A 19,236-nucleotide genomic window follows, 5' to 3' on the forward strand; every position below is an offset into this window, starting at 1 on the left:
AAAGCACATGGACAGAGTTTGTCCATTTTAAACATTTTACCTGTGTTTGCAGACACAGGTGTTTGGGCACCTGTCAGCAGCTTATAATGTTGGCAATACATAATATGGGTGGGAGTGGTTACAATACATAATCCACGGTGAGTGGTGTTCCCATTCACATTTGACTATTTCCTGTATTCATTCATATGAGGATTATTATTTTTAACATTAATTAACTATGAATTAACTACAGGTATCCAGTAGTACAGTAAACAAATGTGAAGGTTTGTTACTGTAAAAATGTATGGACCTCTGTAATACTCGGGGACTACCCCACATCCTTCACAACATTTCATGCTAATGTACATACTATTATTCTGTGAACTTTCGAAGTTTATGAGAGCAGTATTTACATCTGTCCCTATTTGTCCACCCATCATTTTAGGCTTTGTCCAGATTTTGTTGCTGTAATAGGTTGAGAGGTGGTGTCGGTATGTGATCGAGTTGAATATATACTGTCGATAATTCAGTGGGGAGTAGGGTTACCACCTGTCCCTCTTTGCGAGGGGAAATCCCACTTTGGACAGTTGTGTCCTGCGACAAAACCTAAGACATGGCAAATGTCCTGTGATTTTAAGACAAAATATATTTCTTATTTTCTTTAATAGTTGCATAATACAGTTATTTTGTATCTGAAACACGTAACTATTATATGAAATAGAATAAGCAATTCAAATGCTATGAAATAAGCTTTTATTTTGGCAAACAAATGTAATTCTGTCCTTTGCACTGGCCGGGGGTATGTTTTATCCTGCAAATTCTCATATTTCTACAAAAGATGTCCCACCTTGGGCATCTGAACAGGTGGCAACCCTAGTGGGGAGACCTGCATGGTGGACAGGTGTTCCATCCTGCGTAGTATGTTTTGCATGTCTGTCTAGAAACTGAACAGTACCGTGACTACACATACATGTTTTTCCAGACACCGTGGCGTGTAAATAACTCTGATGTTTCAACAGGTTACTTATCCCACGCGGGATGTACACACATTTTGCCAAAACATGAATGCGCGGGTGAAGGATGAGAGAGAAGTCAGATCATGAAGAATGGATCTAGAATGTGCAGATGAGAGTAGTTAGAGGGTGAAGAAAAATCTAGAGTGTGCAGAAGAGAGTAGTTATAGTGTGAAGAAAAATCTAGAATGTGAAGAGGAGAGTAGTTATAGTGTGAAGAAAAATCTAGAGTGTGCAGAAGAGAGTAGTTATAGTGTGAAGAAAAATCTAGAGTGTGCAGAAGAGAGTAGTTATAGTGTGAAGAAAAATCTAGAGTGTGCAGAAGAGAGTAGTTAGAGGGTGAAGAAAGACGTGAGGTAGAGGGTTACAAGGAGTGCTGTGGACCTTTATGTATAGTTGAGAGAAAATTGTGGGGTTGGCATAATTGTTCAGATGTTTAGCTCATAGACAAAAGGTACAGGGTTTCATTTTCACCAAGGGAAACTGGGTAGGCATAAAATGGCCCATGAGGGCAGCTACCCTAGTACTTACCTATGAAGAGTAAGAAAACTTAGTTACAAATGTAGTGAAAGTAAAAGGTCATTAAAGAGAAGAGATATATTATTAAGTGATACATGAGCAGGAACAGCTCCATGCTTTGCTTAAGAATTCTTTCAAGGTATTTTTAAATGAAAGTTGATGTTTACTCTAATATTAGTAGGAAGATTGTTCCAGGCTATGGCAACGGAATAGCAGTAAAGATATTTTCCAGCATTTTTATTGGGCTTGTGTACTGATAGAATTTGTTTGTCTTCGGATCTTAGAGATCTAATTGGGAAGTAGGTAGAAAGAACAGAAAATAGAGCAGGCCAGGCAGTGGGCTTATGTATAATGCTGTCGACAGTTAATATTTATAGGAACACAAGGCATTGTGGTAGCTCCAGCCATCTCAGCAATTGAAGAAGAGTGCAGTGGTGAGCAGTGAGTGTAGAGCATGTGGCAGATTTTACTATTTTGTTATAGTAGGTTTCAAATTTTGGTAGGCGAGAGAGAGAGCAAGATCTGGAGATTAGTAAGGATGTTAGCATCATACAAGAAGGAAGGTGATACGTATCCATTTGCAAGGATGATTCTAGTAGGCTGGTTAAGAAAAGGTGAATGTCTATAGAGGGTACTTAGTTTCTGGTGTGTTTTTTTATATTATTTTGAATACGGGGGGGGAGGTAAAATTTTAGGTTTTCATCGATGATTACACCTAGTAGCTGTGTGTGTGGGACTGCTTCAATTTATTTTGGGGATGAATTTTAAAACTTGTTTTATTTCCTGTTTGGCTTTTTGGGAAAAAGAGTAGGAGTTTAGTTTTGTTAGGGATAAGTAGCTGTTGAGAGTTATTTAGCCAGAGTTCAATGGATGAAAAAGCTTCTTGGGTAATTTGTTGCAGGTCAACTTGGTTATTTGCTGAGCAGACAATAGCTGAATCATCAGCAGGATTAATAAGGCTTGGCAGGAAGATGAATGTAGGTTGTTTATGAAGATGTTGAACAAAAGGGGCCCAAGGATAGAGGCTTGGGGGTACTCCAGTTATATTTGGCACAAATGGAGGAAGGGAGCCATGCCACTTTAGACTGTTGACTATCGGGCAGATAACTTTTAAACCATGCAAGCAAGGGGGATGTGAGACCATGTGTAGAAAGTTGGTGTAACAGCTTAGTATGACAAATGGTATCAAATGCTATAAATAGATCTAAAACAGTGCAAATATATGTTAGCTGGAATCTCTGGCATGATTTACAGTGACCATGAAGGATAGGAGGGCAGTTGTAGTGTTGTGTTCTGGTCTGAAATCATGCTGGACTGAGGACAGCAGTATGTTGAGGAGAAGATAATTAGAATTGTGTATGGATACATTTTCCAGTATTTTAAACAAAGGTGATAAAATAGCAATGGGGTGATAGTAAGATGTGAGGAGTTGCCTCATTTGTGTACTGGGATAATGAAGGACTTTTTCCAGATGCTGGGGTATATGATTCTGTGACTGACCTCTTGATAAGAATACTGACTGGTAGGCTATGGCCTCAGCAGCAAGCCTGAGGTATTCAGCAGGAACATTATCTGCAGAATTAGTACTAGGTTTAGGTTTAAGTAGTAGGTTTTTATAAGGTTTGTAGAGACTGGGTGAAGTATAAAGGTATCAGTAGGAGCAGTAGAGCATTGAGTAATGATCAGTACTAACTGTACTCAGTAAAGATGTGTTGTTAGTAAAGGACTGGTTTTGTGAAGGTAAAGAGTATGTATTGTTTAACACTAGATTAGAAATACTGTCGATAAAGGGGGAGTTAAAAAGGGTGGCAATTTCAGAAGGAAATGTATCTGGGTGATTACTAGGGTCCTGTTTTGTGCCTGGAATAAGAAGTGAATTGATTGATGATCAGAATTTTGGGGGAATGTGAGAGCAGTTAGATTGCTGGTAGGTAGGAAATTGCTTTTTATTGCTGATAGTGAGCTTTTTAACTTTATTTCTGAGTTGTCTATAATATTGTAAATTGCCATGGGTTTTATTTTTTTTGCCATTCATGCTATGCTTTATTTCCAAGAGACATTAGTTATTTTTTTGTGGAACATGATAGCCATCAGGTATGATTGATGTTAATTCTTTTAGTCTGAGTAGGAGCTAAGCTAAGTATGCTTAAGAATGTGATATTAAAGTTACAGCTTCATCGAGAGGAAACGTTTTTAAGGTATTCCTTAAACAGTAAGTGAACTTATCACATTTTTCAGAAGCAGTATATAGGTTCATAGATTAGTACTAAGCCAATTGCCCTTGCGAGCCATTTTAAGCCTAGCCAATTATCCCTTGTGAGACTCGACTCAAACCCTGCACCTTGTGCTTGCAAGGCAAACACCTTAACCATTCGTACTGCATGCGATACTAAATGTTTTTGAGAAGTATAAATGTGAAATGTAGTAGTAATAGAGACAAATAATTATAACATCTGATATATCAAATTTTACTGAAATGTTATTTTTGTGTTTGACATTTATAAGGGGAAAAACTTAGGGAAGTAAAATTCTTACTATATTCATTAAATAAAATTTAGATACAGGGCTAGTTTTATTTACAGGTGCAAAAAAAACTTGTGCTAGTACACATATTGAATGCAGTGGTGCTTTAAACCTAATTTGCCGAACCATCTCTCCATATTGTCCCCTCCCCTCCTATCAAGGAGTAACTCTCAGTAACAAAACATGCTTGTAATTAGTGCAGGTAGGCCCAATGTCTGGCTTTTACCAATCCCAAAGCTTAGAACTTTGTCCATTATTTGAATATTCATGAAAGACCCCTGAGTTAGCCTATTAACAATCTATTAATCTATGAATCTATGAGGGTTTACCAGTTCAGCAGCCTGTGGAAGCTCATTCTTAGTTAAAATGTTTTTATTTTTATTTTTAACAAACAAAACATAGCAAAAAAACATGAGCTACCACTATAAAACTATATTTAAGAAAGCACATTCGCCTGAGCTTCATCAAGTCCATCTAATAGAGTGTTTTTCACTTTGATAATTGAAAAGGCTTTCTTTTATAAGGTTATCACTAGACTTTATTAGCCTGTTTTGTATCATTTGTAATACGAGAGGCTGTGTCTGCCTTTGTTGGGCTCATATTTCCTTCAAGCAAATTATTAAAGCTTTATTACAGAACGTTTTTCCAGTCTGATTCGTCCTTATCAATGCTTGTATCACAAATAATATGAGAGGCTGTGCCCAATTTTACAGGGCACAGGTATCCTGATATACATTATAAAAGACTAACCTTCTCTTGTTTGGCAAAAAGGTTTATAGTGCCTGGTTAGAAGAGGCTCATATACATGATTAATGTGACCAGTGCCCATTCCTCTTTCTGAGTGGTAGATCATGGTGTGTTGACCTACTCTAGGAATAAGACTGACTATTTAATGGCATTCGAAATCTTGAGAATTGCTTCTGAAGAAGCTTTTCAATAAGGGGACAAAAATCATTAAAATGTATTGCAGTCCAGCGCCACGTGTTTTAGTCTGAGTTCGCGTTGGTAATGTCATTAAGAATATACCATTCTGTCTCCTTCCTGGTCGCAAAAAGTATACACCACTGTTGAGGGCCATATTCATTATGCAAACACTGATTGCTGTGTTACGTTTGTTGAAATATTCCAGGATGGAGTAGGAAAAAAGTGAATTGGGCTCCACCCCACATTTCAGAAGACCAGCCACTGGGGTCACCTGCACAAAATGAGGAAAGAGTACTACCTGTCAGGAGGTCCACAGTCTGAAATCAAAATCTACAGTACTACCTGTTAGGAAGTCCATAATGTGAGTTCAAAATCTAAAATACTACCTGTCAGGAGGTCCATAGTCTGAGATCAAAATCTGCAGTACTACTGGTCAGGATGTCCATAGTCTGAGATCAAAATCTGCAGTATGTGAGTAAATGTGCCCTTATATCTGTTGGACTGCACTTTTCTTGTTCATAGGTTCATAGGTGTTTACTAGGTTAATGACCACAAGGGCCTTTTTAAGCCTTGCAATACATCCCAAATCTCTGACAAGTTCTGATACCCTTGATAAGTGTAAGAAGGGGTTTGGGAGATGAAACGTTTATAAGCAGGGGCCCGGGAGATGAATATTTACAGGCTGCCAGTGTCCATTATAGACATAGGTGCCAAACAGGGGTGAATTTCCTGTTCCCCATCCAACTGTCCAAGTTGCACTTGAATTGGGTTAGGGAGGCACTCTGCTTCACATGGAGGGGGAACCTGTTACATAGACGGGGTAGTCTCTGGGATACATACCTGTCTCTCCAGCAGGTCCTATTTATATCACAGGCAAGGTTTAAGTTTTTAGAATGGGTAATTCTGGTGCTGTTTGTTTTGTGGATATACAAGAGGTTCATTAGAGTGGGGTCTGACAATGCCCTGTATGCCAGGCACAGATCTCCTATCAAAAGCCTATAGGAGACAGAATACAGGGACAGGGTTTGAGGAGGTCTGCATAGGACATTTTACATACTCCCTGTATTGTTTAGTGAGGAATCTCCATGAACATTCCAACTGTTTGGTATGCCTGGTTTGGTACATACCAAAGGGGCATTGTACTCAATGATAGGTTTGATGAATGCCGAATACAGTGGGACAATGACTTTCTTGGACTTAGATGCCATACCTTTGTTTATGAGTTGTGCAACATAGAATGATTTCCTCACTACTCTAGACACATGATAATCAAAGGCTATATTACTATCTATGTGTGTCTCTAAGTCCCTGACTACTGGGTCAGCTCTAAGGGGTGTGTTGTCAATATGATACTTACCAGGGTGGATGACTTACCAAAGGATAGTATTATGAATTTCTTGGCATTTAGTTTTAGTCCATGACTCTGACACCAGTTGTTTGTCTGTGTCAGCCCCTCTTAGAAATCATTTGTGTCAGTGTGGGATTCAATGACAGCTCCTAATTTGCAATCATCTGCAAATTTAGTCAGCCAGAGACCACTGACATTGCCCTTGACTTCAGAGAAGTAAATGCCAAAAAGGAGGGGTCCAAGGACCGATCCCTGAGGGACTCCACTTGTGACTGGCCTCTTTGTAGAGCTGGACTCCCCAATTCTAACTTTCTGTGTCCTTTCTGTGAGTCAGTTGGCTATGCACCGGGTGACATATGAGTTTGTACTTAACCTCTTTAGTTTGTCAACAATGCTCGAGTGTGGTATTGTGTCAAATGCCTTGGTCAGGTCAAGATAGGCAGTGTGAACAATTTTTCCATCCATTGCTTTGGTTACCTTCTCAAAGAAGTCGACCAGGTTGAGTAGGCATGATCTGCCCTTGACGAAACCAAACTTGGTTGGGTCCAGCTTCTGGAAGTTTATTATATCTCTATTGATCATTTCCATGATCATTTTTCCATGGCTTTACATATAAGGCTAGTGAGACTTATGTTTCTCTAGTTTCCAGAGTCTATAGATGGCCCACCCTTGTGCAGAGGAATGACTGTTGCTGTTCTCCATTCATGAGACTTGAAGCCTGTTTGGAGGCTATAGTTAAATAGGAATTCCAGAGGCCCTGATAGGTCATATTTTATGCTATTTAGAAGGCATCCTGGGATATTGTCTTGGCCCATTGATGCAATATTCTTGGTCTTGGAACGAGCATTAAGGTCCTGTTCCCTAATGATAGTAAGGGGAGCTACATTTGATGGTATTTCTTGAGGGAAGGTTGAGGGGGAGAGAGGGGTAAATTTGGAGGTGAATGTATCAGCCAGGAGGTTTGCTACATCTTCTGGCTCAGTACAGGTGGCTCCATTTTCAATGAGCTCTGCAAACAATTGTGTATTGCCTTTGAGGTTGCGTACATAGCTAAAGAATGCTTTGTGGTTATCCTTTGCCTGGGAGGCCAAACTTATCTCAAATTTGGCTTTGGTAGACTTAATCTGCCCTCTGAGTTGTTTGTTTAGTTTGATGAGACTGCTTTTATCCTGCTGGGATCTGAACCTCCTAATTTTTGCCATGATTTTCTTCCTTCTGTTATACAGCCTATGGATTTTGTGGTTCCACCAGGGTGGCTTCTTTTTTGAGTTAGTTCTGTACTTCTTCCTGGTAGGTACATCTGCCTCTGTGCAGCTATTAACATGTTTTACAGGGTTTCTGTGAACAGTTCTGCATAGGCAGCAGTGTTCTCAGGGTTTATAGGGGCTTGAAATTTTGCCAGGTTCTCACTTAATAGCAAGAGGTTGGCCTTAGAGTAGTTTCTGAATATTCCTGGTTTAGCTGGGGTACGGGTTTTATTTTTACTTCAAAGGAGACCATTCTGTGGTCTGACCTTACCAGGGAAGACATTACAGTAGGGGGTGTGTAGCACTCTCCCATATCAGTGAGGATCAGATCCAATATGTTTACACCCCTGGTTGGTGTATTGACTATCTGGTCCAGGGAGTTTGTGTTTACAAAATCGAGGAATCTCTGTGTCTGTACGTTTGATGTTGTATAGGATTCCCAGTTAATAGTGGGGTAATTGAAGACACCCATGAATATGGTATTGGGTTGAATGGTTAGTGTTTCTAATAAGTTTAAATACATGGTGTTGTACACATAATAATCCCCACTTTGCGTTGTGTTACTTTGCATCTGCTTGCACACTTTGCATCAAGCTAGATAAGGGGATTTGCATGAGGAGGGCCCTGCAACACAGTAAAAGATCATTATTATTCCTTAAATCTCAGCAGGTGTAAAGAATCCCTCTTCAGTGTTAAACACGAAGATCAAGACCCCCCCCATATCAAACTGTGTTCATTACCTGGTGTAACTACATTACCTCGGGGCAGGGGGACAGCTACCACTAAACCTTAAGGGGTAACTAATATAGCTTTCTCTACCTGACATGGTTACTTTTATTTTATTTGCAATTTATTATTGCATAAAGAAGCTAAGTTAGTGTCTGTAGATAAACATTCAACCAGATAGCCCTGCAGATGGGTGAGGGTTACAGTAACTATCAAACACACTCCCTCCACACCTGATAGCTCTTCAACATTACATTCTTTAAATCTACAGCAGTTTAGTTTTATAGCACATTACCAAAGTACAGGAACTGCAACTGCCCTCTCTCTGGTCATATATTTTGATCTTTTCCTTGTGCCTCTAAACCTATAAGCACAGGAAATCTGGACAAAGATAAAAATAATGGTGGGACAATGGCCCAAAATAGGGATTTTTTTTTTAAATACTGCTCTTATAAACTTTAAAATTTGTTAGAATAAAAGGTCTTATGTTACAATGCATTCATAGTTTCAAAGTTTCATAGTTTAGTACTAGGCTATCTGCCCTGGGGCATTTTTAAGCCTAGCCATAGTGATGTGGCTTTTGCCACCCCATGTAATGGTACAAAAGTGTACAGAATAGATTTAGAATACTGTGCCTCTGTCTAGCAGTGACACAGTGAAGACACCCTTACATAATAGAATTAGTTTACTGTGCCTCTGTCTAGTAGTGACACAGAGATGACCCCTGGGGTAAACCTACGATCTCCCATCCACTCGTCAAGATTTCTCTTGAAGAGAGTCAGTGAGGAGCTCTGCCTAACATGAACTGGGATTCTGTTCCAGAGAATGGGAAGCCTCTGGTTCTGATGGATTTGGATTTTTTGAGGTGGAGCATGTCCATCAATTCCTGATTGGACATGGCCTTGTACGTCAGGCACAGATTACCTCTGAGTAGGCGGTATCCTACTGAATAGAGCTGGAGTTTCTTTAGTCTGGCAGCATATGACATATGTTGGAGACCCTTGATCCTCTTGATGAGGTACTTTTGGGGTCTCTCCAGCTGCTGCAAGTGCTGGGTGAGGTACATACCAAATGGGGCATTGTACTCAATCATGGGCCTGATAAGGGAGGAGAATAGGGGTACAATGACCTCCTTTGATCTGGATGTGAATCCCTTCATGATAAGGTGGGCAAGGTAGAAAGTCTTTCTAACCACTTTGGCAATGTGGGTGTCAAATGAGAGGTCACTATTGACTTGGGTCCCCAGGTCTCTGATTACTTTTTCCGTACTCAGTGGGTTACTGTCTATGTGATAATTTGAGGGTACTTTGTTTTTCCCAAAGGGGATGACTATACATTTTTTGGCATTTAGTTTACGGCCATGACTCCGGCAATAGTTGTTCGTTTCAGTGAGGCCTTTCTGTAGGATGTATGTGTCAGCTGGTGTATCGACTATGGTGCCTAGTTTGCAGTCATCTGCGAACTTTGTCAGCCACAACCCTCCCATGTTTGCTTTCACAACTGAGAAATAAATGCCGAGCAAGAGGGGTCCCAGGACAGAGCCCTGTGGGACATCACTTGTGACTGGCTTTGAGCCTGACATGGCTCCAGCGATTTTGACTTTATGGGTTCTATCCTTTAGCCAGTTTGCAACCCATCTTGTGTCATATGGATTTACATTTAAGCTGTTGAGCTTGTCTATGATGCCTGAGTGGGGTATTGTGTCGAAGTTTTTAGCCAAGTCCAGGTAGGCTGTATGGACTGCTTTGCCCTCGTCAATGGCTCTAGTGACTGTTTTGAAAAAGTCAACCAGGTTCAAAAGGCAGGATCTGCACTTTACAAAGCCGAACTGGGTGGGATCAAGTGTCTGCAGGTCCCCAATGTCCTGTTTATGAGTTCCATAATGATTCTTTCCATAGCTTTGCAGACCAGGCTGATTAAGCTTATGGGGCGGTAGTTACCAGGGTCTGTAGAGGTGCCTCCTTTGTGGAGTGGGACCACTGTTGCTGTGCGCCAGTGTTCAGGTACATATCCTGTAGTAAGGCTAGGGTTAAATAGCATCTTTATGTGCGGGTTTAGCTCCTCTTGGAGTTCACGTAGCAGGCAACCCGGGATACCGTCAGGTCCCATTGATGCTGTGTTTTTAGCTTTGCTGAGGGCGGTTCTCACCTGGACATCTGAGATGACAGGGAGGTTACATTCAGCTGGGATAAGTATTTCTTCTTTTGGGGGTGAGGGAGGGGTTTCTTCTTTTGTCTTCTTTTGTCTGAAGAATGCGAAGTCTGAAACTCAGATCCCCACTGATTGGTCAGAAAACCACTAATTTTATGAGGAAAGGGCTAAAAATATTAGGCTTAAATATTGGGCAAAAATCTGGGATGGCACAGTGGTGCAATGGTAGTGTTGTCACCTCACAGCAAGAGGTTCTCTGGTTTGATTTTCGGCTGGAGTGCCTTCTGTGTAAAGTCTGCATGTCCTCCCAGTATTTGTGTGGGTTTTCTCCAGGTACTCTGGTTTCCTCCCATGTTGCAATGACATGTGTCTGGAGCATTTCTCCCCGGGCCTCTGCTGAAAATTGGTTTTGTTCCAAGTCAGACTTTCCTGGTAAACAAATGTTAAATAAATAAGTAAAAAAAATACAGACAGTTGAGTGGTATGGTCTTCTTACCCTACTTCCCTCTGCATGATTTGTACGGACTCTACATTTCATTGTGACTCTTTCAGCAAGACATCTCCAATACTCAATCTTTATAGAATGGATGCATATATTGCATTTTGTCATTCAGTCTGTATATAATGTCATGTATCAATTGTGTTCAATCCTGGGCTGAAATTGGAATAGGTCCAGTGGGTTTAGTTCGATTAACAAATTCAAAATAAATAAAATACAACAGACTTTAAAGATGACTCTACTGATCAATGACAATAAATCGCTTTCCTGTTATGTATTACTACTAAAAGACTTCTATTCTCAAACAACTTGCTTTAGTTTTGTATTTTAATATTGTATTGTATTATAATACAATAAAAATAAACTATAACTGCATTCTTACAAATTATTTAGAAGATTATGATCAAGTGACTGGTCATAACCAACTTTTAAGCATTCAAGATGTGAATATCAAATTATTTATCTTAAGCACAAGTGAAGTTTGATAGATGAATCTTGACATCTGTGTCAAGAACACTTAACTACTTATTAATAATCAGAGAGACCAAACCATTTGATCATAGAGATCTGATAATAATTCTTTGTAGTCCATGGATATTCCATTGTTCTGACATAATGACAATTACAGAAGAAAAACTGCAGGAGAGTGAAGTGTTTTGCAGCTTTAAAACTCCGAAAACATATAACACTGCTACACAGACAGTGGAAATGTACCTCTAGTGGGCTAGCACCTTTAAAATCTATTAGGCACTACAATTTACCATTTTTGTGTGACATTGTGATTATTTTTAATGCTTTTGAAAGCCGTTACCATTTCATGCTGCTGTTCTGTAGTAGATGCCCTGTGGGATCTTGTTTGAGACTAGAATATAGCAGTTATGAAAGGTGCATAACTAAACTTGTCATGAACTTATCTGATATCAGGGATGTGCATTACAAGGTTAACTTTTTCTTTATTTTGAAGCATAGTCAGTGCTCTGTTAACTATATTTTCTTATCAGTAAAGCACCATAGCAGATACATTTTGATGTGTGTCATAGTGTTCTATGGTTTGTAGTACTGATTCAATTAGGTATTCTGATTTATTGAAATAGAAGATCTTCAAACACATGTAAATTATAATGTGTCCAACACACCACTCAACATACTAAGTTTTCTACAGGGCAATGGACACTCATGCCCATACAATATGGTATTCTGTACAAAAGCTATTTCATTTATTATCATTAACTGATTATATTAATATAACATTAAGAGAAAGGTTGGTATCATACCTTCACAAGTGACACCAGCATCCTCAATGTGAGAACAGTCATGTTGAAGCAGTGGATTGGCTGAACACTCCAAGATATTAGATTCATTCCCTCTGCATTGAACATTATCCAGAGTAATAGGACCTGAGCCCATGCCAAAATATGCAAAACTTTGAGCAGACAGAGCCTTGCCACAGCCAATCTGTTTGCAGACAACTCTGGCATCATTTATATCCCAAAGGTCATCACACACAGTACCCCACTGTGAGTTGTAATAAACCTCAACTCGACCAGAACATTTATTGGGTCCATTCACGAGACGTACTGGTAAATAACTGTTATCTGTTAAAAAAAAAAGAAAAAAATGGAATAATTTTAAAGTGCATGAAAATATTTCATTGCATTCAGAGTTTTTGAATAATATACTTACCTTCTGTAATACAGTAATAAATTAATAAAATAGCATAATACAGAACTATGGTAAAGGTCTATCAGAGCAATTTTTATGAAACTAGAATTATTATAAACTCTGCGTGTCAGTAAGTGATGTATAAGCTATTGTAAATCTTTAGGCTTGCATTTCAAATATAACACATCGACTGCAAAATCAAAGATTACTTACTTAATTGCATTATTTTTCTAGTGAAACCACTTACAAATCTATTGAATTTAGCAATGCCTGTTAAATCACTTCACACTTGTTTGCAGCTTGTCATCTGAAAGGAGATTAATTTACTGTCTAGAGTCTCTATGTGTGTGTGTGTTTATGTGTGTGCACGTGCATGCGTGTATGTGTGTCTGTGCATATGTGTGCACATGCGTGTGTGTGTGTTTGTGTGTGTGTGTGTGTGTGTGTGTGTGTGTGTGTGTGTGTGTGTGTGTGTGTGTGTGAGTGTGAGTGCGCGTGTGAATGTGTGTGTGTGTATGTTAATTGCCCATCATTTCATACTGAAAGGTTGCACTACATTTTTCTGATGTGCTTTTGGAAAACATAGTTGAGCAGGAATACATTCATTATAAATTATCACCCACCCCATAGTTTGGAAAATGCACAGCTGTGGAAGTTTGAAAATGGTGGTATCTGGCTGAGCACAGTCTCTCCTTACTCTGTAGTTTATTTGTATTTATATTGTTTCTGTTTATGTCAAAATGTTTGCTTGTATGTTGGTATTCATCTTGGTAGCTTAAGAGGATTTATTGAATTTAAGGTGGCTTGCTATCTGCAGTGTGACATCCCATCATCTTCTTCTTCTTCTTATGTATATTTCTTCCTAGAAACTTGAAATTCATATAGACGAGACCATATGATGATTTTCTGAAAACTTGAAGCTTTTGAATGGAGATCGTGGTACAGTACAGATCAGGGAATTTATCCTTTTCCCCACTGTAGTGTGATCTCAGAGTTGGTATATATAATATGCAGAGGGTGTGGGGGGTGCAGAGGTGTTTCCCCCCCCACAAAAACATAGAAAAAAGGCAGATTTCTGTTTTTTTCCAAAGTTCGAGTTTTCAGAAAATTGTTCATATGGTCTTGTCCATATGAATTTCGCTTTTCTAAAAACTGAAGCTTCTGATAGGGACCCAAGATTTTCAGTGTATGCTAGTGTATTTATGCTGGCTAAGAGTAGAAAAGAGGAGTGTTAATCTTCTCTGGTTGTCTTTCTTGATTCTCTTTGTCGATTTAAACATTGTCAGTATCTTGTTTTTCACAAAATACAACGTGTGTCTTAGGAGACATTGTAACAGCAGCACAGTACAGACCGTTGCCAGAAGACAGCTAAAGTCCTGTGAAAATGCAGAAACAGCAGTGCATTCTACTGCAATGCTTAATTTTATAATGCATAAAAGAGAAGCACTTTTTAATACACGTTAACTGTTCCATTTGTCATCATATGATGTTATCACAGTGGCAAACAGCGATGACTGGATATCAGTTCAAAGCAAGACGCATGATCTGTTTTGACAGCATGGGGCATAAGGTTCCAGAGAGATAGCAGTGAATGTTGTCCAAGAGATTATGGTTGACTGATTGGATTACAGGGCTACTGTACTTCTTATAGCAATCTCATTTGTTTAAAGCGTGCCAGAAAGAACACTATATTACACCGGCTGTGTTGACATTTCCATGGTGCCCTATTGCATTTGGTCAGATTAGGAAATTAGGCTGTTAATTAGGTGTCTCTGTGGCACAGACAAACTGTATGTACCCAGATGCTACAAGATTAATTAGCGTGCTTGGAAGCTGAAGAATCTACTAGAAGAGGATAGGCTTGTGATACTAACACTGGCTCGTTCATCCTTGTAAAGAGAAGGCAACCTATTTCTGTTACATCTGCCAACAGCAAGCATTGATCTTTCCAGTATTAGACGGCAAAAGACGACCCAGATATGAGCCTGGTGCTAGCAAGCTGCTTTGTGGTATTTTTTTATTAGTATGTGAATGGGATGAAACTTACGGAGGGAAAGCTTTGTAAACCCTGTTTGTGCTGCAAGTGCCCATGCCTGATGCCTATTGTGGGGAATTAGAGAATAAAAATACACTTTTATCTCTACGTCATGCGGGACTTGAAGAGTTAATAAGAAGGCATCCTCTCTCTGGCAATTGTTTCCATATTTTAATTATGGACAGCCACAGGTGAAGCAGGGTAATGGAGCCAGAATCTCAGAATGAGGATGAGGAAATGTTTTCATTAGAAGAAGTGAATGGAAAGATGCAGTGCGGGGAGCAAATCTTTTCTATGCCTACCTGAATGACTGCTCCCACTGGTTGGCTGTCTTTCGTTAGCACAGAATGTTCTTACAGTACAGGGAATAAATGGACTCAAGACCTATGGGTGCTGATGGTTATCTGACAGGCAATCAAAAAGGTAGAAAAAGGTCCAGCCTGCTATTTAGTCAATCAGCAGACTACATTCTGAGTAATCAGACCAGCTGAGTTGATCTCAGAACATTATACGTAAGCAATAATGCCCAACAATGCGTTTGCCATTGTGAAAATAGCATATGCTTTTCTACATCCCCTGGAAGCGTATTATTTCCAGAATAACATACCTCACAGGATATTATTGCACTTAGATAATGGACTATCTGCTAAACTATTTTCCATTTTTTTATTATTTGTATATATTTATCCTTATATTTTTGATGTAAAATAGTTCCTCCAGCTAATGTTTCATATCTGATGTAATTGTTGCTGGAGGAAGTATTTTATATCAAAAATATAAGTTATTTACATATGCAATATATATATATATATATATATATATATGTATGTACACACACACACACACACACACACACACACACACACACACACACACACACACACACACGTACATTCACACATTCAGAAGCATAGACAGAATCACAGACATAAACATATACATAAACATAGAAAAACAGACATACATACATACCCATACATACATACAGACATAAACATATACATAAACATAGAAAAACAGACATACATACATACCCATACAGACATATACATAGATACACACACACAGTGCACTTAACACCCATATCTTTAAATGAACGCATTCTACCTCATCCTCCTTTACTGTGTACCTGATTTCGCTACACAGCAGTTCTACATTCATTGATTTTTGCAGTAAATCACTGTAGATTAAAGTCAGTCAGAAATGTCAGTTATCACATCACACAGGCAAATGGCTTCTGTAAAACAAGACAGTAAATCTTCTATAACTCATACCACAGTATTTGACTGAAGAATTAGTGAAAGTAGAGTTGCCATCTGAAATATAATTTACTAGTCTCTTTTTTGAATTGATTATCATTGTGTACAGGATTTATATGGGAATATCACAGGACTACATAGCTCTTATTATTCAAACAACCATGATACTGGACTGCCTCTTGCAGTCAGCACTCTTTCTCATTCACATTCACGCATACACACACACACACACACACACACACACACACACACACACACACACACACACACACACACACACACACACACACACACACACACACACACACACACACACACACACACACACACACACACACACACACACACACACACACACACACACACACACACACACACACACACACACACACACACACACACACACACACACACACACACACACACACACACACACACACACACACACACACACACACACACACAGCCAGCACACAAGGCTTTTATTCTTTTTTTACTTTAACATTTTAATTTTATGATTGCTAAAAGGCAAAGCAATGTAGTTTCACTCATTTTTTAGCAACTGTAAAACATAGCAGCTGTTTGATTTTTTAACAATCCGAGTTTCACAGCAGCTAGTTTTTCAGTGGGCATTTCCTGTACATTAATACCCCGCTACAGACCGTTCATTCTCCAGTCAGAGTGCTGATGTACAAATCACCTATTCTTTAATTCTGGATGTCAATGTACTTCCTTCTGACTTGCTTGCATTCATCAATCTATATTGTTTGAGACATCATTTCACAGACTGAAGTTCACTTTGTGGGCAGATTTATATTCATCGTTATAAATAGCCAATAGTCTGTTTTTGTTGTCTTTGCTTACATTTTTCTTACATCTTTCTGTTTACATAGTTTCTTAAAAGGTGCTGTCTCATGCAACACATCTTCCCTTCACTTGGTTCAGTGTAAAGAGGAAACAGTTTAAACTAATGAAAATCAGTTTCCGTTGTTGATTTCCCTAATCACATTTCCTATAGCAAATTACTACTAGTACAATTTGTATTTGCATACTGGCCCAGATAAAATGTGTGCTTTTCTCATGGAATTAATATATTTAATTAAGGGAGTGTGATGGCAAAGTCCTCCATTTCAGGGTGTAGTGGGACTAGCCCCCAGGAAAAAAAAAAAACATATTTGTTTTGTATGTTTCATTGAGCTGAAACTTTGACTGGTTTGTGTCATCAATTTGAAGTTGACAAACATAGCATCAGTTTGTTTTCAAAGCAAATTGTTACTTAAGCATGAAATGTTTTAAGTTGCTTTTTTATTTATTTTTTAACACGTTTATGCAGAAAAAGTACTTGCATTTATCCAACATGACACAGCCGTAACAGTATTAAGAAAAGCAAAACAACAAAGCAACAGACACATACGAAGAAGTGTACAAGACAAAATAGTGTTGTGATATACATACATATTTTCATGGGTGGCGATAAAATGATACAAAGATTTATAAATGCAACTGAACTTTAGTTATAAATGTTATGTTTTCTGAAAGAAAAGACCTCAGGGTTAACAGGTGAACAGAAGCATCTAAAAATTCAATGGGAGTAGAAGTTAAGGAGCAGTGATGAATTGATACAGAATTCTTCAAGTATTTTTTTGCAATCATTGAACTAATTTTTAAATGTATTATAAAATATAAAGGCATTGTGGTATTTTGTGTTGATGAGGAAAATGTGTAATACCTCTTAAAAATAATAATTTAGTAAGACAACATTTTATCAAAGAGGTAATACTTACAGTAATGAAATAGTGATCCTTACCAAAGCTGTTTACAATAGGATTTAGCATAGGTTGTCACAAATAAACATACTGTATATGACATGACTATCACTAGATCTAGTAATGATTTGAGACCATTTATGATCAAATGTGTGGTGTCAGAAGATGTGCATAGTGTCAGCATTCAAATTTTACAAACGCAGCAGTGCAGAATAAATGCATGAAAATAAGTTTTTTTAGCATTTATTTTGTAGAAATTTAAATGTGCATTTAAAAACATCACAGTTGTGCATATAATAACTTTTTAAAGGAACACCATCAACATCAAACTTCTAAAGGCACATCCATAAATTGCCTTTTGAGAGAATAAGATGAAAATCCTTCATAGATAGGACATGATTGGGAGATGAGGTTCAGAAGTATTTTGATTGGGGGGCACACTATAAGAGTTTTGTTGAGACTATGAGGGTAATGGATAATGGTAGGATGTTATGTGTGTGAGTAGGAGAAAAGGTACTAGTGTAAGGAATTATAGGAAAACAAGATTTTGAAATGTAAGGGACAGAAAGATTTGAAGGATAGAAATGAGGAGGCAGTTAACATAGAAATTAGGGAGAGATTATATGGGAAAAGAAGAAGCTGAATGCAGAACAATAGATTGTGTTTAGTCAGAATGCTCATAGGTGATTTTAAAATGTGTGGATGTTTAAGGCTGCAGGTGTGGGGAAATATTTTTGTTTTCTCCAATCATCTTTATTAAATTTTCACATATGACAAAGGCAATGAATTTATGCAGTGCAGAGTATGTTACAATTTGAAATATGTATGGTAAAGAAGGATAGTAAGAAAAACATACTGATTTAATTGTGTATAGACTTAAGAACGATTGAGCATCAAGGGCTATAAGCAATAGAGAGAGATACGTGGAGGCCTGTGAGATACTATAGATGAAGAGATGAGAGAAAAATATTACTCTGATTGCAATACATAAGATGAAAGGAAGAGAGTGCTTTTTTCAAGAAAGACCTAGAGGTACAATTGGGGAGGGATCTGAGTAGGAGTGGATATAGTGCAAAACAGTATGTGAGGGAGAATGCTTGTTGGGAATGATGATAAATGTTTGATGGAAGTAGGGAGGAGAGGAATCGAAATGGGTGCTTATATGTTAGCAATAAAGTTGTTTGGAAAGGTGTAGGAATTGGGGGACACAAGTGATTGGTGTATGAACTACAGTGGTAAAATAAGACTGCAAGTAATTTAGAAAAGTGTTTAATATGTATTTTTACTTGAAGATCAAAGATTAGAAGAAGAAGTATATAAAATTAACCATTTAAAGGTTCATAGGTTCATAGGTAGGTACTAGGCTATCGGGCCAAGGACCTATGTAAGGCTAGCCAGCAAGGTTCCATAGCTTACGCCACCCAAGAAAGTTATTTTCCTGTGCCACTGTCGAGCAAAGACACAGAAGTGATCCCCAGGGTGTATTTCCTATTTCCCATCCACTCATTGAGATTTTTCTTGAAGAGTGCTAATGAAGAACTTTGCTTGACATAGATGGATAGCTTGTTCCAGAGTATAGGAAGTC

The 19,236-nt window shown here is 38.4% G+C and overlaps 1 protein-coding gene across 1 annotated transcript in view; it reads right to left on the minus strand.

Annotated features, from left to right (window-relative positions):
- The window catches only part of LOC122815764 (deleted in malignant brain tumors 1 protein-like), a 671,312-nt gene that overhangs the window by 123,389 nt on the left and 528,687 nt on the right, over positions 1 to 19,236 (minus strand). The window contains exon 10 of the mRNA XM_044088533.1: positions 12,204 to 12,524. Coding sequence (XP_043944468.1) covers positions 12,204 to 12,524 — 321 coding nt within the window. The remainder of the gene's footprint in view (positions 1 to 12,203; positions 12,525 to 19,236) is intronic.

The sequence above is a fragment of the Protopterus annectens genome, chromosome 1.part1 (assembly GCF_019279795.1).
Source record: "Protopterus annectens isolate FY-2018-M chromosome 1.part1, PAN1.0, whole genome shotgun sequence".
Lineage (NCBI taxonomy): Eukaryota > Metazoa > Chordata > Ceratodontiformes > Protopteridae > Protopterus > Protopterus annectens.